Source organism: Myotis yumanensis, unplaced genomic scaffold (assembly GCF_028538775.1).
Source record: "Myotis yumanensis isolate MYYU_CA2020_CCGP unplaced genomic scaffold, mMyoYum1.0.hap1 SCAF_10, whole genome shotgun sequence".
In the NCBI taxonomy this organism is placed as follows: Eukaryota; Metazoa; Chordata; class Mammalia; order Chiroptera; family Vespertilionidae; genus Myotis; species Myotis yumanensis.
In genome coordinates this window covers 72,354,583-72,375,407 of record NW_027223761.1, presented here as the reverse complement: position 1 = coordinate 72,375,407, position 20,825 = coordinate 72,354,583, and the positions used below count along the sequence as shown (strand labels likewise).

The 20,825-nt window shown below is 37.3% G+C and overlaps 1 protein-coding gene across 1 annotated transcript in view; it reads right to left on the bottom strand.

The window, feature by feature from the left end:
- The window catches only part of CWF19L2 (CWF19 like cell cycle control factor 2), a 94,471-nt gene that overhangs the window by 59,468 nt on the left and 14,178 nt on the right, over positions 1 to 20,825 (bottom strand). The window contains exons 6-8 of the mRNA XM_070425989.1: positions 12,289 to 12,382; positions 5,696 to 5,811; positions 322 to 971 (exon numbers count right to left, since the gene is read on the bottom strand). Coding sequence (XP_070282090.1) covers positions 322 to 971; positions 5,696 to 5,811; positions 12,289 to 12,382 — 860 coding nt within the window. The remainder of the gene's footprint in view (positions 1 to 321; positions 972 to 5,695; positions 5,812 to 12,288; positions 12,383 to 20,825) is intronic.

Genomic DNA, 20,825 nt, shown 5'->3' with positions numbered 1-20,825 from the left:
TATTTCCTGTAGCATATCCATTTAAAAAGATTATTAATTCATTCAGTTTTTTAGGTTGCAAAAAAGCAACAAATTTTAAGCAAATATAGCTATTGAATTCTTCCAACTTTTTTTGTTAAATAAAACTATGAAATGAAATGCAATCCATAAAACGAAACTACTGAATTGTTAAATGCACATATCTTGTCCATCAAATTTAAGAAACAGGAGATCACAACTCACATCTAATTAATAACTGATGTTCTAAAAATACAGTTCAGTCAGTTGAATCCTCTGGACCTTAATGTTAATTTATTGGTTTAAAAACAAATGACAAAATACCCTGAAAATGAAGGGTTTGTGTCCTGTAGATGTTCTTTTCTCAGAGAGTCATCCCTCAAGCTTTCATCGTGTGATTTCTCTCTTCCATCTTCTGAGATATGTCGATAGTCAACACTGTGACTGGTTTCCAATGGATTTCGATTTGAATGTTTCCTCTCTCCTTCTCTCTCATCAGAGCGACTCCGTGATGATAAATTTTCTTCGCTGTTCTCTGTCGGTTTTCGAAAACCACAACGCACAGAACCCTGAGTGGCCAGTGCTGAGGGTGAACTAGATTCAACATTCCTGCCCATGTGATGAAATGACAGTTCATCATCTGAGGGCCTTATAAATTTAGGTCTCAAATTTCCAAGAGAAGAAAACTCTTGACTTTGCCTTGAATTGGAGTCTCTTCTATATGTTTCTGAAGACCCAGATCTATTATATTTTTCATCTCCATAAAACTTATCTTTATTTTTTGTAATATCTGTTGAACTATGCCTATCCCTTGAACTTTTATTATATTTTGTCAAGTCTGATTTTCTACTTTCTTGACTACTTAGTGCTCTATCTGAATACGTTGGCTTCCTCCAGCGTTCTTGTCTACAGTCTTCTTTTGTGGATGCAGTTTTTTCAGCTTCTTCTAATTTCGATTGAAATATTTCCATTGACTAAAAAGGAAAAAAAGTAAACAAGATATATAAAATTTTAAAAGGTTCAATGATTTGTACCCCATATTCTACTGGGCCATGATGCGCTGTTATTTAGCACAATGAAAGAAAAATCCAACAGAGGTAAAATACACACACACACACACACACACACACACGATCATCCTACTTCATGTGGGCTAAATTGTATCCTCCCCCGCACCAAAGTCACATGTTGAAGTTCTAACCAAGAGTACCTCTGAATCTGACCGCACTGGAAAACAGCCTTTAAAAAGATGACTAAGTAAAAATGAGGTCATTAGGTTAAGCCCTAATCCAATCTGACTAATGTCCTTATAAGAAGAAATGTGGACACACAGAGATACCCAGATGCACACAAAGAGAAAATACTATGTGAGATACAGCTGGAAGGCAGTCATTTACATGCCAAGAAGAGAGGCCTCAGAAGAAACCAAACCTGCTGACATCTACATCTTGGACTTCCATGCTCCTAAACCAAGGATAAGGAAACTTTTTCTGCCATGGACCATTTGGATATTTATAAGGTCATTCGTGGGCCATACAAAATTATCAGCTTAAAAATTAACCTGCTATACTTGGTCAAACATTTAATTAACTCACCCCTAATGCCTTGGCAGGGCCAGACCAAATGATTTCATGGGCCTTATACGACCCGAGGACCGGACATTCCCCAACCCTGTCCTAGACTGTGAGAAAATAAACTTGTTATTTAAGTCATCCAGTCTGTAGAACTTTGTTATGGCAGCCTTAGCAAACTAATACACTACCCAAAATAAATACTTTTAAAATATAATTAATCAATGAAAAATTACCAAATCAAAAAGAAATCTTGGAACCGAAAAGGAGTCAGTAAAATACATAATACAGGAAATAGTTGAGAAATAATTTTTTAAAAATTCCTAACTGTTACTGAGTTTCAAGAGGTTGCTACACTGCTAAAACATACAAACTCTATGTGAAAAGCAGAGTTCAAGAACAAGAAAGACTTGAAAATAAAAACTGTGTCTATAAACATGCAGATACAGTGCATGGAGAAATAGAAAGCATGGAATCCAAATTAGTGAATTCAACACTAGCCTGGGAATTCTCTACAGTTAGGAAAAGATGGTAAATAGATACGTAAGAAACATGGACACTTAATTCAAGGTAATTTAACATGCATGTACTAATACTTGCAGAAAGAAAGAGCAGAGATAGAAAAAAATACTAACAAAATGTAGTAATATAAGAAAATTTCCCTAGCTAATTTTCCAGTTCCAAAGTGCTCATCCGATATCCATAGAGAGGGAAGAAAGTGAAGCATAAAAAGACTCATGCATTCCATCAAACCTCAGAGGGAAGGCAGGGGTGGGGGCGGGTAGGAAATCAACCAAAGGACTTGTATGCATGCATGTAAGCATAACCAATGGGCACAGACAATAGGAGGGTGAAGGCCTATATTGGGGGGCAAGGGCGGGCTGGGAGAGGTCATGGGGGAGAAAGGGGACATATGTAATACCTTCAACAATAAATGAATTTTTTAAAAAAAGACTCATGCATTAAAAACTCTAATTCCCTAGTCTCAAAATTCACATAAAAAAGAATTCTTAAAAAAGACTAGATCAGAGGAAGGAAGGAGTAAGCATAGGCATGTAAACAGATGGGAGTAGGCAAACAAGTAACACATTACCTACTAAGGAAAGAAAGTAAGATTGTTAACTTCTCATCTACAACTAAATGCTATAAATAATGGAATAAAGATCAATTTTAAAAATAATTATAAGGCAATAATTCTATGTACAGAATTCAGTTCACAAACTATCCTATCCTGGTATTGACCAAAAAAAAATCATCTCCAAAAACTGCCAAAAATATCAGAATGCAAATCACTGGAGGGTGGGCGGGAAATTACTCAGGATCAGTAAGCTAAACCATAAATGAATTAGGGTAAGAATCACTGCAAAAAGGAAGGCATGCTATAAACCAAATGGCGAATGTAACGAGTAAGTCAAAATAATTGTTCTTGTAGTTGTGAGGTCTAATGCAACTGTCAAGAATAAGGTGCATATTTTTAAATTTATAACAAACTGGAATAAAAATTTCAAATTATTTCAATAACATCTGAGAGGTGAGATGGGAAACCAAAACATGCTGAAGTTATTACCTTGCACGAGACAGAGATAATCCATAAAATTTATTTTTTTTATTATTTTTAAAATACAGATTTAACCTATTTCTTAAATTCAATGACAACATAAACAGAATAGAAATTTTGGCACTAAGATGGGGGAAATGTTTTCATAATGAAAGCACCTCCTCATTGACAGCTACAATTAGTGGCTTCTTAGAGTCAATAAAATATGATAAATAAAGACAACAAAAAAGCAATTACCACAATTTATCCAATGCTTACTATATTACATTGTTTGCATAATTTAAGTAGGCTCTAAGGTCAATACCTAAGTTCAAATCTACGTATTGACCATGTAATCTTGGTTATTTAACCTGTGTCTGTCTCAGTTTCCTCCTAAAACAAGAATAATTATATTGTTGTATTAAATAAGTGAATTACACACACAGTATTTTAGCAATGCCTAGCACATGTAAAGCACTAAAATGATTATTAATATTTCCAACAATTCTATGAAAATGATACTAATAGTCATGTTTTTAAAATGGGGGGGAAGGGAGGGAATGACGCCAAGGTCACAAAGCAATAAAGTAACAAACCTGATATTGAAATTCAGAACCATATAACTACAAAGCCAAAGTTTTTTTTTTTTGGTTTTTTTTTTAAATATATTTTATTGATTTTTCACAGAGAGGAAGGGAGAGGGATAGAGAGCTAGAAACATTGATGAGAGAGGAACATCAATCAGCTGCCTCCTGCACACTCCCCACTGGGTATGTGCCCGCAACCAAGGTACATGCCCTTGACCGGAATCGAACGTGGGACCCTTGAGTCCGCAGGCCTACGATCTATCCACTAAGCCAAACCAGTTAGGGCCAAAGCCAAAGTTTTTAACTACTATGTCAAAATGTCTCATTTGATGATTAACTGTTCTAAAGCATTAAGAAATTATATAAAATGTCACAATCCAATAATAATTATTCCTACTATCAAAACTTAATAAAAATAACATAAAAAGAAAACTAAAGGACATAAAGATGTAAATTCACTAATTAAAGGAAATGCCATGATCAAACAGGAGAATGAAATCTTGCCATCTCTGACAGCATGGGTGGACCTAGAGGGTATCATGCTAAGTGAAATAAGCCAAAAAGAAAAAGACAAATACCAGATGATTTAACTTATGTGTAGTATCTAAACACAAAATAAATGAACAAACAAAACAAAAATAGACTCATCGATACAGTGAACAAATTGATGGTTGCCAGATGGGTGAAAAAGGGGGAGGGATTAAGAAGTACAAATTGGCAGTTATAAAAATAGTCGCAGAGATGTAAAGTACAGCATAGGGAATACAGTGAGCAATCTAGAATAACAAAAGTGTAATATGCTAATCAGACCAGAGGAAGCTAGGGCTGCAAGGGAAGCCTGGATCCCGGGGGCCAGAGGGAAGCCGGTGCTGGCAGCCAGGGGAAGGAAGGCCTACTCTTGCATGAATTTCATGCATCGGGCCTCTAGTCTTACCTAATAATAGACAAACATGTAAATTGACCATACCTTCGCTATGCTAACCAGACAATCAGGAGAGTATGCAAATTAACCCAACAATAAAATATATTTAAAAAAAGATATCCAAATAAGTATACAAAATGGATTGTACAAAGATGGTCAGCACAGTGCTATTTAACAGGAGAAAAAAATAAAAACATATATATGTCTCTTCACTGACAATTAAATAAGGTAAAACCATTCAAATATATTTAAAAATTAAGAAGTCATTAAAATGAATATATTTACTGATATCCAATTATGTCTTATTAGCAAGTGAAAATAGCAGGATATATAAGGCTATTTAATAAAACGATAAGCCTAATTTAATAAAACAATTTACTTTATCTCAAAAAGGTTTTGTGTCAAAATATTAACAAAGATTACGTATTTTAAACAAAGAATAACTTTTCTCTCCTTTTTCTTTTTGCTAGCCTATATTTTCAAATTCTTACAACTATCTAAACCTGCTTTTTTTCAGAAATTAAGGAAAAAGGACATTAAGAAAAAAGGACAGTTGTTTCTATGAAAAATAATTCATAATTAAAAATAATATAAAAATAAACTGTTTCATGTACTCACAATTGTAAAACTATGTTTGCCCACCCCTGTATACACACATACATACACATATACATATGTATATACTTGTAAAAAACAGTTGTATTCCTGAAATATAGTAAAAACTCTAGAGGGGGAAACTAAAATATAACAAAATTTCAACCATGGTTATCTCCAAAGGTATACTATGGAGGCTTTCCTGTATTATTTTCCTTCATAATGAGAAAATGTTATTTTTACATTAAACTCGCACACACTTAAATTTAAAGTACTTAAGTTTTATATTCATTATGTCAATAAAAATGGTACATAAGTTTATATAATAATGAAAAGCAGAAAATGGCTTCAACAGTACATAAATTTAAACTTTAATACCAAGTCAATTCAAAAGTGTTTCATGGCACAAAACACTGTCTAAGTTAAAGAACTTAATTTCCCACATAACTCTAAAAATAACACATATCTCCTTAATATGAATACTTACCCCATATCTTTCAGCTACAATGTCTTCAAAATTTCTATTCTGTTTCTCAGCTTGTTCCTTCATTCTTTGATAAGACTTCCTTAGCCAGCTTAATCCACCATCTTCTATTACTGAAACTAAATTTCAATATTAAATGTCAGTTATACTTTCCATGTGGTATAACAGAATTAATATTTATTATTTCTAAAATCACTTAAAAATAAAATTAAACATTTTTTAACATAAAAATCATAAATGCATTTAAAATTTACCATATATTTGCATGCCTATATATGCAAAGTATAGAATTTGTGACTATGAGGAAAGAAAAATAAATAAATCTATCCTCAAAAAACTAAAATCTAAGAGATGAGAATAAAGGAATGTAAGTAATAACAATAAACATAATATTGGCTAAATAATACAAAGAGACAGAATTACTTAAAAAATTTTAAAAGGGAAGGAGTATTTTTAAATGGAAGGTAAGGAAAAATTTCACAAACCAGGCTCAAAAAAAGTTGGATTTCTTCAAACAGAGTTAAGAATAGGCATAGAATTCCCAGAAATAAATAAGGAACAAAGGTACAGACATAGAGAGGGAAAAATACCTCTAATATACCACAAAAACAAATATGGAAATTATAGATGATAATGCTTAAATGTATATCAAATCAAACTATTCTACATTACTAACGATTACCACTATGAAAATCTGAATGTCTTCAATCAACTTTATTTCCTTCTATACATATCACACTTTGATACACTTAAATAAGAAATCTAGCCCAGCCAGCATGGCTCAGTGGTTGAGCGTCAACCTATGAACCAGGAGGTCATGGTTCAATTCCCAGTCAGGGCACATGCTCAGGTTGTGGGGTAGATCCCCAGTGTGGGGCGTGCAGGAGGCAGCCAATCAATGATTCTCTCTCATCAATGATGTTTCTATCCTTCTCCTCCTCTCCCTACCTCTCTGAAATCAATAAAAATATATATTTTTAAAAAGAAATCTAATCAATTATTTAAGTCAAAATTCTGTTCCTGATTTTTCTTGTCCAAATAGCAGATTACTTTACAGTGCCCCAATTCTACAGCCAAATAAAATGCATACAACACAGATCCCAAAAGACACGTACAAGAATCATTAAGAATCTGCCGTAATCTCAGCCTAGAAAATAACCCATATGTTTATCATTAGTTAAATGGATATCCTATCTAATAAAAGAGAAACATGGTAATTAGCCGTACGACCGCTACCCTTCCCATTGGCTAATCAGTGAGATATGCAAATTAATCGCCAGCCAAGTTGGCAGCTAATTTGCATATGTCAGCTCCAAGCCACGGACTGAGGCTTTAGGCCTGGGTCAGGGAGGAGCCAGCCAGCGATCCTTGGTGGTAGCAGTGGCAGGAGTTGGGGGTGCCCTGGCCCTAGCCTAAAGCCTTGGCCAGAGGCTTTAGGCTTAGGCCGGGAAGGAGCCAGCCAGCGATTGTTGATGGTGGCGGAGGCGGGGAACCAGGGCAGAGCCAGCCAGCGATAGGCTGAGGCGGGAGCTGAGGGTCCCCGGTCCAGGTCTAAAGCGGTGGGGAGCTGGGGCTTTAGGCCTGGGCCGGGGAGGAGCCAGCCAGCGATCCTTGCTGGCGGCAGCTGCGGAGAGCTGGGGGTGCCCCAGCCCAGGCCTAATGCCTCGGCCAGAGGCTTTAGGCCTGGGCCGGGGAGGAGCCAGCCAGCGATTGTTGATGGTGGCGGAGGCAGGGAACCAGGGCGGAGCCAACCAGCAATCATTGAGCCAGCGATCCTTGCTGGCGGCAGCTGCGGGGAGCTGGGGGTGCCCCGGCCCAGGCCTAAAACCTCAGCCTGAGACTTTAGGCCTGGGTCAGGGAGGAGCCAGCCAGGGATCGTTGATGGCTGCGGTGGCGGGGAGCTGGGGTTGCCCCGGCCCAGGCCTAACGCCTCGGCCAGAGGCTTTAGGCTTGGGCCGGGGAGGAGCCAGCCGGTGATCCTTGATGGTGGTGGTGGCCTGAACCGGGGCGCAGCCAGCCAGCGATCCTTGATGGCCATGGCGGCTGGGAGCTGGGGGTGCCCTGGCCCAGGGCTAATGACTCGCCAGAGGCGTTAGGCCTGGGCAGGGGCCAAACCAGCAATTGGTGTGAACTACAGAGGAAACATCTTTTCTGACTGCTGATTGGTTAAGCTCCCTGTATGCCACTGGTAATATTCTTAGTAACTTGAGTAATAAGAGTCCAAAAAGTGATCTAGGGTTTTTTTTTACCACACTCCTGGAGAAAAAAAGGAAGGTCTGCTGCTGGAGGGTTAAGAAATGTCATATCCTGTCCTAGCCGGTTTGGCTCAGTGGATAATGCCTCGGCCTGCCCAACGCAGATTCTGGGTTCAATTCTGACCAAGGGCATGTACCTAGGTTGCAGGCTCCTCCCTGGCCTGCGCCCAGGTCAGGGCTCATGCAGGAGGCAACCAATCAAAGTGTTCCTCTCACTTTGATGTTTCTCTCTGTCTTTCCCTTTCTCTTCCACATTCTCTAAAAATCAATGGAAACATATCCCCAAGTGAGGATAAAGAAAAAAAGAAATGTCATATCCTATGAAAGACACTTCTTGAAAATGCCTAAAGAAAGTTGTCATTTTTTCATGGTAAAGGGACTGGAGTCCGTGTTGATGAAAACACCTTGGTGGCTGAGGTGACTGGCAGTGGCTGCAACAGTGCGGTGATGGGGCTGGTGCCTTCCCCTGATCAGCCTGGTCGACTCCCACAAAGGGAGGCCAGACTGTGGCTTAGGCCCGCTCCCCAAGGGGAGCAGGGAGCAGGTAGTAGGACATCCCCTAGGGCTCCCAGTATGTGATAGGGGGCAAGCTGGGCTGAGGGAACCCCCTCCCCAGTGCACAAATTTTTGTGCACTAGGCCCCTAGTATATTATAAATTGATGTATCTTTTTTTAATCTTTATTGTTGAAAGCATTATAGATGTCCCCTTAAATTATGATATATTTCTAAAATAAATACTATATAGTAATGAGAATGAGTGACTACAACTATACAAACATGGATGAATCTTAAAATGTGGACAAAGAAGCAGAAAACAAAAGAGGGCATAGTGTATGATTCCAGGAAAAACTGATTTTTGGTGCTAGAAATCAGAATAGTTGTTACTCTTCTGGTAACAGCATAAGGACTAGAATGACCACAAAAGGAGCTTTTGGAATGCTAATAATGTTCTGTTTCTCAAACTGTGTGCCGATAACACAAATGTTTTCACTTTGTGAAAATGATCAGTCTGTATACTTAAGGGTTGTGTAATTTTCTGTAAGTGTTAAATGTCAATAAAAAAGGTTAAAGAAAAAGCAAATTTTCAACCCTCAAATTCAAGTTCCTCATTCAAATCTGAGTTTATCTTTACTGTTCTAAGATAATGGGTCATTCTTTACAGGTCTAAAATACTGTGTACTTTGCCGAAACCGGTTTGGCTCAGTGGATAGAGCGTCGGCCTGCGGACTGAAGGGTCCCAGGTTCGATTCCGGTCAAGGGCATGTACCTGGGTTGCGGGCACATCCCCACTGGGAGATGTGCAGGAGGCAGCTGATCGATGTTTCTCTCCCATCGATGTTTCTAACTATCTATCTCTCTCCCTTCCTCTCTGTAAAATATCAATAAAATATATTAAAAAAAATAAAATAAAATAAAATAAAATACTTTGTACTTCAAAACCTAGATCTCTAGTTAACTCAATAATTCACTTTTTATTCAAGTTTCTTTTGCTCTTGCTCTTTCTTGCTTATCTAGTCTATGAGCTCAAAATTAACGATTTAACTACTCAGAAAGTTAGTATAAATCTGCAGTTTATACAGTGATAAGAGAAACCTCTTATAATTAAACTTATGTTAATGTCCCAACTATGTAATTAAATTGTTTATTCCAAAGATTTGTGAAACTGACAAAATACTGATGGGCACAATAAAAATTTCCTGAACAATCACCAATATATTAACAGTTTTCAGAGGGAAAAAAAATCTCAGAGAAAAAATAACACTGCTTTAATTCCTCTATGTTGACAATTATGAAAACAGGAGTAATAATTTTCATTCAATTCAGTCATTAGTCAAATACACAATTTTAGAAATATTTTTATAGTAATGTTACCTTCAGTTGATTATATATTCTATTTCAATGGGCTTATTAATCTTATGATTAGAGATGGCAAAAATACAATATTTTTAACAAGAGAAATTACCAAATTCAGAATTTAAAAAGCAAATAAAAAAATACCAATTTGTTAGCACCATCAATCTTGAAATTCAATCCAACAAATATTTAGTGAAATTTACTATGAATATGAAAATTTGTTGCACAAGTAGGGAATAAAAACATGAATAAGACATAGCTCCTGTCCTCTATGTTGAGATAAAAATATATCAATAGTTATAATAAGTTCATTGGTATGCAGCACTTAATATATTCCTGTATCTGAAATTATTTTTATACGTCAAAAATTAAGAGACTGAAAAAATGTATGCTTCCATCATAATTAAGTTATATTATTATAGACTAAATATAACCAAATGAATCTGTGCTGCATTCCCCATTTTTCTTAGAAGACAGGATAATATTAAAATAGCAATAAACTAAAGATCAAGAGAACCTAGATTTTTTAGTCTTGCTGCTGCTACTAACTAGTTTAAAGATCTTAAGCAAGTCATTGACTTCTTTGGAAGTTTGTTTCTTTTTCTGTAATATAAAGGCAGCTGATTTAAACCACCTTTGACATTTTTTCCAACTCAAAAGATTCTAAAAGAGAATCTAAAAAAAAGAGGGAGGAAATTTATAAGAAGAGAAACTACCAGGAGTTTTGTAAGCAAGTTTTTGTAAGCTAGTTTTCTACATAGTAACTACATAGTAACAAGTATAGTTTTCTAATGAAGAATCTAGAGTAACTAACCCTGAACTAGAAATCAGAAACCTGGGTTCTACTACTGCTCACAAAACTAGAGCAAATAAACCTGGCCACTTTAAGCTTTAGTTCCCTGAACTACAGCTTTAGTTCCCTGAACTACAGAAGTGGGCTATAACATCTACTTTGCTATCTTCACATGGTTGCTATGAAAATAAGCTGATATGTAAATGTGCCATGTAAACTTTAAAATGTACAGATATTCCTGTTACTAAAATATGATTTAAATAATATTGTATGGATACTGAAAGTTTACTCATTTTTCCACTTAAGGGCTCGATCCCCAGTTGGGGGCGTGCAGGAGGCAGCCGATCAATAATTCCCTCTCATCATTGATGTTTCTCTCTTTTCCCTCTCCCTTCCTCTCTGAAATCAATAAAAAATGATTTAAAAAAATACTTTTCGCCCTAACTGGTTTGGCTCAGCGGATAGAGTGTCTGCCTGTGGACTCAAGGGTCCCAGATTCGATTCCAGTCAAGGGCATGTACCGTGGTTGCGGGCATATCCCTGGTGGGAAGTGTGCAGGAGGCAGCCGATGGATGTTTCTCTCGCACTGATGTTTCTGACTCTCTATTCCTCTCCCTTCCTCTCTGTAAAAATTCAATAAAATATATTTTTTAAAAAAAACTTTTCCACTTAATTTAGTCCAAAAAAAGAAAAATAAAGATTAACTCATTAATTACTAAAAATATGGCACCTCAATCATTACAAAAATACTGTTGATAAAATCTTCCCAGAACATTTAATTGTAAGGAAAAGTACTATTTGACATTGTCATTATTGAGTATTTACTATTATTTAGTAATAATAGATTCATTACTAAATCTATGCTAACAGATTTTCTCATTTAATCCTCACAATACCATATGATAGGTACTTACACATGAGTACAATGGACTCAGAGAGATCAGGAAATTTTCCCAAATTCATGAAACGAGTAAGTGAAAATACAGAGTTCTAATCCCAAGAACCCTAACTCCAAAGTCTGAGTCCTTACCTACAATAGCATGTGACCTCTACATACCTCAATAGTAATAAACTTTTTGGTGCCTAACCATTTCCGCTCTACCATTGGTCTAAACAGAAAGACCACACTATCTGCATATGCAGTAAAGTCTGCAGATCATTTCATATATATGTGTGTGTGTGTGTGTGTGTGTATATATATATACACACACACACACACACATATGTATGTATATATGTATGTATATATGTATATATTTTTTTTTCTTTTTTTTACTGATTTCAGAGAGGAAGGCAGAGAGAGAGACATCAATGATGAGAGAGAATCATTGATCGACTGCCTCTTGCACACCCCCTACGAGGGATCAAGCCCACAACCCAGGCATGTGCCCTTGACTGGATTCGAACCCAGGACCCTTCAGTCTGCAGGCTGACACTCTATCCACTGAGTCAAACCAGCTAGGACCAGATCATGTCTTAAAACTTTATTTCAACTTTGGGATCTGAACCTCTGACAGACATAGTTTTCTGTCATCTTTCCTTTCTAAGTAAGTACAATATGGAAGAGGGAAGTGTTGAAAGCATGTCATGAAGGGGAGGAAAGAAAGGCCCTTTAAAAGCTTTATGAGATAATCATTGATCAGCTGCCAAGTTATAAGAAATGCCTGTGTGGCTATTACAAAAATATACATACCTTTAGTAACTGATGACGTAGTACAGTCTTCTGGTGGAAGACCGGTCCCACCATCCTTCCAGTATGGATTCAATTCTCTTTCCAGCAGTCTGGACTAAAACAAAATATTTTCAGAGGTCATAATTTAAAAATAATCCCACCATAAATAACATATCTGAGACTCAGTTGCAACCTTGGACAAATATTTAAAACATTCTTAAGACGCTCTTCTGTAGCTTTCAGGAAATAATGTCTAAAGCAGGGGTCCTCAAACTACGGCCCGCGGGCCACATGCAAATACAAATATTGTATTTGTTCCCGTTTTGTTTTTTTACTTCAAAATAAGATATGTGCAGTGTGCATAGGAATTTGTTCATAGTTTTTTTTTAAACTACAGTCTGGCCCTCCAACAGTCTGTGGGACAGTGAACTGGCCCCCTGTTTAAAAAGTTTGAGGACCCCTGGTCTAAAGTAACATTCACCCAATGCTACTATTAAATGCCTCCTTTGGCCCTGATTGGGTGGCTCAGTTGATTGGAGCATCATCCTATACAGCAAAATGTTGCAGGTTTGATCCCCAACCAATGCATGTATTGGAAGCAACCAGTCGGTGTTTCTCTTACATCAATGTTTCTCTCTCACACTCTCTCCTCTCTCTCTCTGCCCCTTCCTCTCTCTAAATATCAATAAAAACATATCCTTGGGTGAGGATGAAAAAAAAAGCCTACTATGAATTACAACTGTGCTGGAAACAGAAGATATAATAATCAATATGCCTAACTCTGCCCTTGCTAGCCTATAAAATAGGAATACAATGAACAAGTAACTGACAAATGCTTTGAAGATAAAACTACAGAGCACTAAAGCCACACATAATTAAAACACCTCTCACAATGAAGGATTAGAGACTTCCTAGTAAGTTAATATGTGCAGTCTTAGACTAAGAATGAGAAAAAATAAGCCACATTTTCTTTTGTGGAAGGAAAAGGCACAGAGACACTTCAGATCTAAGGAAAAACAGCATGCTCACAAAACCCCAGAGAAAAGTAAAAATATAGCACTTTGAGGGAACTTAAAGTAATTCAGACTGACTAAAATTGAGACTCATAAACAAACAATGGTTAAGAGACTAGGTTGTACAATAATCAGGAACTAGGCCACATAAACCATTTTAAACCGCTATTAAGGTTTTATGCTGGGGCAACAGTGAGCCATGAAGGAGACTGGCTTCGTATTACACAAAGAGCAAACTCATTTCAGAGCAGAGGAGAAAGTGAAGAGCAAGATTAGAGGTAGCATCTCACACCTGTCAAAATGGCTATCATCAACAAATCAACAAATGACAAGTGCTGCAGAGGATGGGGAGAAAAAGGAACCCTCTTGCACTGCTGGTGCAGTCACTATGGAAAACAGTATGGCGTTTCCTCAAAAAATTAAAAATGGAAATTCCATTTGACCTAGTAATTCCACTTCTAGGAATATATCCCAAGAAACCAGAAACACCAATCAGAAAGGATATATGCACCCCTATGTTCATAGCAGCACAATTTACCATAGCTAAGATTTCTAAATAGCCTAAGTGCCCATCAGCAAATGAGTGGATTAGAAAATTGTGGTACATCTACACAATGGAATACTATGCTGCTATAAAAAAAAAAAAAAAAAGGAACTCTTACCATTTGCAACAGCATGGATGGAACTGGAGAGCATTATGCTAAATGAAATGAGCCAGTCAGAAAAAGATAAATATCACATGATCTCACTCATTTGTGGAATATAATGAACAACATAAACCGATGAACAAAAATAGAACCAGAGTCAAAGAAGCATCGAACAGACTGTCCAACCTATGAAGGAAGGTGAGGGGTAAGGGGGTAAGAGATCAACCAAAGGACTTGTGTGCATGCATATGAGCATAACCAATGGACACAGACGGGGGGCGGGGGGGCAGGTATGTGTTCGGGGGTCGGGGTGGTCACAGAGAGGTCGATGGGGGAAAAAGGGACTTATGTAATACTTTAAACAATAAAGAATTTAAATTAAAAAAAGATTAGAGGTAGGAATCCAGTGAGAAGATGGTAGCAAAAATCAGTAAAGAGATGCTGGTAGTCTAGTCACAATACTGGGGCCTCCTGTGTTCCCAACACTAGTCTGGGCACTACGACTATAATGAATAAACCAGGCATAGACCTGGCCATCAAAGAAATTTTGGTCTAGAGAAAGGGGAGAGACACTTAAGCAATATCAATATAGGTAAGTGAGATGAAGGTAAAGGGTGCTTCAAAACCACATACTAGTACTAGAGGTTCTTAACTTGACCTTACCTTAGATCAAGTATGTCAAACTCGTGGCCCAGCCAATACATCGGTATGTACTAATAAGAAACATTTTAATAAAAATTTCATAACTTAATTTTTACAATATCCTGTTATACATATTATTAATAACAAACTACAACGTTCGCTAATGATTGATTACTATAATCATGTTGCGTTCATTTCCCTTACGCACCTATGAGCAAGGCGCACCATTTCTCTCCACTAATACTTAACAACAAATATTTTAGCAGCCTATTGCCACGTTATTAGTCTTGGACTGACTTGTTTGGTGTGTGCAACAGGAAAATATTTCACTTTCAGAGAACAAGAAAAATAGGTTTATTTGCCTTACACTTATTAATTTGTGCAGTTATTCAGTGTCTGGTAAGTTAATGTTTAAGAAAAAATATTAATTTTTATTAAAATGTTCTATTATTTTATGTTAATGATTACTCATTTATTTTAGCCCTTTGTATTCAGCATTCTCTATTGAAATAAATCTATGTTTCTATGAAAATTGAAGCTTTTGTTTTTTTGTGGCCCACATAAACTTAAACCTTGTTTATTTGGCCCATGTTAGTCTTTGAGTTTGACATGCTTGCCTTACTTAGATGGTCAGAAAATGCTAGAAATAATAGTGGCAATTATTAGAAGTAATGATGGCAATTAGATGGAGAAGAATGGAAAGAGTTAAATGTTAGTTTCTAGTAATATGATCAACTATACTGTCAAAAATTAAAATGATGAATAAAATAAAAGCACAGAATTGCCCTGGCCAGTGTGCTCAGTTGGTTGGAGCATCATCCTGTATAGCGAGGATTTGATCCCCAGATAGAACACCTATGGAAGGCAACCGATTGATGTTTTCTCTCAGATCAATGTTTCTCTCTCTACCTCTCTCTTCCCCCCCCCCTCCTCCCCCCTCTCTAAAATCAATAAGCATATCCTCAGGTGAGGATTTTTTTTTTTAAAGTACAGAATCTCGCCGAAACCGGTTTGGCTCAGTGGATAGAGCGTCGGCCTGCGGACTGAAGGGTCCCAGGTTCGATTCCGGACAAGGGCATGTACCTTGGTTGCGGGCACATCCCCAGTGGGAGATGTGCAGGAGGCAGCTGATCGATGTTTCTCTCTCATCGATGTTTCTAACTCTCTATCTCTCTCCCTTCCTCTCTGTAAAAAATCAATAAAATATATTTTAAAAAAATAATAATAAAGTACAGAATCTCAAAGCACAAAATTTAAGTTAACAGTTAACTTAGAGGGATAAGCAAAACCATAAAGATTTTACTTCTTTATACCAAAAAGATTCTGCAATGTCAACAACATCTCACAGTATCTATAATCAAGGAATTTCTTCTAGTGTTCTCATCTAGACACTCAAAGAGAAACACATCAGTTTCTCAACAGGATAAAAAAGGCTGGAATTACAAACTAAGGAGGACAAATGACAACAGGCTAGACAAAATATGAGGTACTATCTGAATATATACAAATAAAAAAGGACTGGATTATAAAGAACTACAATAACAGTAAGAAAATTCAAGAAAAAAAAAAATAAGCAGAAAACATAAACAAACAGTTCATAGTCTAAGAAATCTGAATGACCAAAAAACATAAAAAGTTCCCTTGATGTAATCAGATGCATATAAAACAATAAAATACCATTTCTGACCTATTAATCAGCATGACAAAAATTTTAAAGTTTGACAATACAGATACTTAGTATAGTAAAAGAACATACATTGTTTGGACAGTATAAATTGATGTAATCTCTTTCCAAGTATTTATAAAAGACTAGAGGCCCGGTGCACAAAGTTGGTGCACTGGGGGTGGGGGGGAGGGGGTTCCATCAGCCCAGCCTGCGCCCTCTCGCAGTCTGGGACCCCTCGGGGGATGTCCACCTGCCAGCTTAGGCCCGATACTGGCCAGGGATCGGACCTAAGCCGGCAGTCAGACATTTCTCTCGCAGTCCAGGATATCTCTCACAGTCTAGGACCCCTCACTCCTTACCGCCCACCTGCTCACTGCTCCTTACCGCTTGGCTCGCTGTTTCTTAGTGCTGCAGTGGAGGGGGGAGAGGCTCCCACTACCACCACTGTGCTCACCAGCCGTGAGCCCGGCTTCTGGCTGAGTGGAGCTCCCCCTGTGGGAGTACACTGACCACCAGGAGGCAGCTCTTGAATTAAGCATCTGCCCCCTGGTGGTCAGTGCACATCATAGCGACCAGTTGTTCCGCTGTTCAGTTGATTTGCATATTAGGGTTTTATTATATAGGATGGGTACATACTGAAAGGGTTAAAGAGAATAAAACAGGACAGAGAAAAACTTACTGTGCTTAACACATTAAGTGCCCAGTCCATCACCGGTGACCGACACTATACTTTCCGTCCAGAAGACAAAACAGACTGGGTGCCTAATGTGTTAACAGATACCTTATAGAAAGCTTGCAGCCTTGAATACCGCATAGCTCAGATAACCAGAAGACACCTGGTGGTTGGAGGAACAAAGGACCGGACCCTTACACAGTCTAACTGCTTGCCGCCAGCAATAGCTGATAAAAGTCTTCCCCATCCCTGCACTCCCTGCTGACTCAGCCCATCTGCACCCAGGCACCTGAAATAAAAGCTTTTTTGATACATTACACCCTCATGTCACAGGTGCACCACCCCAGCCCACTCACATACTTTATAACTTAGCAACTTCACTTTAAGATATGCACCATAGTGAAATTTGCACACATGTACATGAGGGAAAAAAATACATTGTTCATATGGAAAATGCAGTAATAAATAAATAGATAAATAAATAAATAAGTAAATAAAAGAAGAATAAACTGTGTTTCAAGTATTCCCAACTGCAAAACTTACTTTGCCCTACCGTGTATATAAGGACCTTCATTTAGCACTGTTTGTAGTAGTGAAAAACAGCAAACAATGTAAATGTACAGTTATCCAGAATAAATGGATATTTACAGTATGTCACAGACAAGAAAGACTATACAGTGATTAAAAGGAATGAAACAGAAATAAAATATATCAACACAAATCCATTTCCAAAACACTCTCAGGCCTTCTAGTCAAGATGGCTCATTAAGCTGCCAATCATCACAACCTACCTGCTCAGGACAAACAGAAAAGAGATACAAAATATAAAACACACTTGAGTTCAGAACAAGATAAATAATTCTGTGGCCTAGAAAAGAACATAAATGTAAAGCAGTAAGCAGAACTGAAGCCACAGGTCCACTGGGCTCTATGTGCAAGCAGAAACTGATCGTCCTCAGTTCAATTCATATAAGATAAACACTGAAAATGCTCTTGCTAAAACAGGACAATGAAGTTAGTCTCACCACCAAAGCCAAGGCGTGGGGTGGGGTGATCTCCTGCTTGTAAAAGAAGACTGAAAAGTTGGTATGCATCTCTTAGACAGGGTCTATAGGTACGCACTATAGGTCTACTAGTATAACCTACAGCACCATGTGGGCGTAAGAAGCCCAGAGGACACAGACACAACCTCGAGCACTGGTTTTCAAACTTTTTTGTTTCCTTTACCCAGAGAGAGATTGTGTGTGTGTGTGCGAATATCTGTCTATCACCAGAACTAAGGAAACAAAATGTGTCTTTATTACTAGTACATGCAATACCTACTGATACCTTATATTGTTAAATACTGACTGCAATAAATTAATTTCACCTTACACATTTTGAAAAACACTAGCCTAGAAAACAAAAGAAATGATATCCTCAAAATCAAGAAGAGATATAAAATCAACATGCTTCACATCAAAGCTTCAGCTAAGGGCCATCATTTTAGGCTAGGGCCAAATGTTAAGAATATGATGACCTGCAAAGATCAACACACTCAAACTGATGTGCAGATGCTTGAAAACGGGCTAGTCTCAGTCACTAGTCTCAATGGTTTACTTCTGCAAACAACAACCTGAATTCTTACTACAGCAAAAATTAAAAATTATTACAGATTATGATCTTCAGAACTAAATCCAGGGAGCAACAAGGTAAAATCATGGGATAAAGAATAAATCTACAATTTCAAATGTACAAAAAATAAAAAAGCACCTACTATCTACAGAGTTCTATACTAGCTGCTAAGGAAGATACAATATAAACAAAACAGATTCTCAAAAATCTTATAATCTCAGAAGGGAAACAGGATTAAGACTATTAAATTACAGAAAACTACAATATTATAAAAGAAAGGAGCATACCCTGGCTGGTTTGGCTCAGTGGATAGAGCGTCGGCCTGGTGACTAAAGGGTCCCAGGTTCGGTTCGGGTCAAGGGCATGTACCTTGGTTGCGGGCACACCCCCAGTAGGGGGTATGCAGGAGGCAGCTGATCAATGTCTCTCTCATCAATGTTTCTGACTCTCTCTATCCCTCTCCCTTCTCTGTAAAAAATCAATAAAATATGTATTTTAAAAAAATTTTTAAAAAAGAAAGGAGCAAATACAGTGCAATAAAAACATAAAGAAGAAACTGATTTCAGTTAAGAGAAATAGGAAGAATTTCATAGTATATACTGAAGGATAAACAAGATGCAGACAATCAGAGACAGAGGGAATTCACTCAGAAAGAATCAGATAAACAAAAATTCAGAGACAGGAATTTGCAGAGAAATGAAGGAAAGTCATTAACCTAGTTTGGTTGAGGTACAAATTACCTAAGAGAAAGATCAAACTAATATGTTTGGACTCTATTTGCAGGCAGCTTTTGGGGAGGGTTTTAAAAGAGAACAACAAAAAAAAATGTAGCACCTTTTTTTTTCCATCCAGGCCCTCAGCAAATTAAAAATTACAATAAAAAGCAAAGGAGATTTAAAAAAATTACCTTTATTGTTGATAGAGGCTAAATCGGAAGAGAATTTTTCTTTCGGTGAAAGAAAGCCAAATGGGCCTGTTAACTGACCCCGGCAGACTTCCCAAGTATTGACAGCTCTGAACAATCCCTACATGTTCTCTGTAGGCAGCCTGTCCCATTAGCAGGAAAGGCAGAACTAAGAAAAGTATGCCCAGTTTATTCTTCCCAAATTCAAAACAGATCATTTACTCCATATTGTCAAGGACAGAATGAGAAAAGGGGGTGGCATGGAATACCACTAGTGGAGCTTGTTCCATCAGAAGGAAACATTAGAAATGGCAGAGACAAATTTTCTTTAACTGAATCCCTGAAGACTTCTAAAAAGAATACTATAATCGAAGCTGTACTTTGAAAAAATTAACCTGACATCAGCTGCAGGATGCTGAAAAACAGGGAGATTATTGTAATTGCCCAGGCAAGAGTGAATTAGAGACTGAACCATAATATCTAACCTTAAACAGTTCTTAGTTCCAGGGACTGTCCTCAGTTCACTACAGATATTAACTCAACTCCAGTATGGATGAGATAAATGAGGCTCAGAGAGGGAAGACATACATCTAAAAAGTGGCATTCACACAATAGCAGTAGCAACAGAAATTAAAAAGATGACACAGATGCAAAAGACAAAAACTACACAGCAAATGAGATCAACAGAAGATGCTTTAATTAAATCCGGAAAGATTATATAAGAATTTGTAAGAAAAGGTATGTTAATTTAGAAAACCTGAAACTCAAAGCTGGAAAATTGGTACAATAAGCACAACAAATGAAACCAAGAGCTGGTGCTTTGAAAGGATAAACAAGAGTGATGAGCCATTAGCCAGACTCATCAAGAAACAGAGAGAGGACCCAAATAAGTAAAATCAGAAATGAAAGCAGACAAGTAACCACTGACACCACAGAAATACAAAGAAAAATACTATGAACAACTGTATGCCAACAAGCTGGACAACGTGGATGAAATAATCAAATTCCTAAAACTGAATCAAGAAGAAGCAGAAAACCTGAATAGGCCAATAACAAAATGATGAAATAGAAGCAGTAATCAAAAAACTCCCAGCAAACAAAAGCCCTGATCCAGATGGCTTCACAGTGGAGTTTTATCAAACCTTCAAAGAACTAACACTTATACTCCTCAAACTATTCCAAAAAAATCCAAGAGGAAAGAACACTTCTAAGCTCTTTTTATGAGGCCAGCATTATTCTAATTCCAAAATCAGATAGAAACACTACAAAGAAAGAAAATTACAGGCCAATATCCCTCATGAAAATAGATACTAAAATCCTCAACAAAATACCAGCAAATAAGATCCAGCAATATATTAAAAATATCATACACCACAAACAAGTAGGATTTATTACAGGA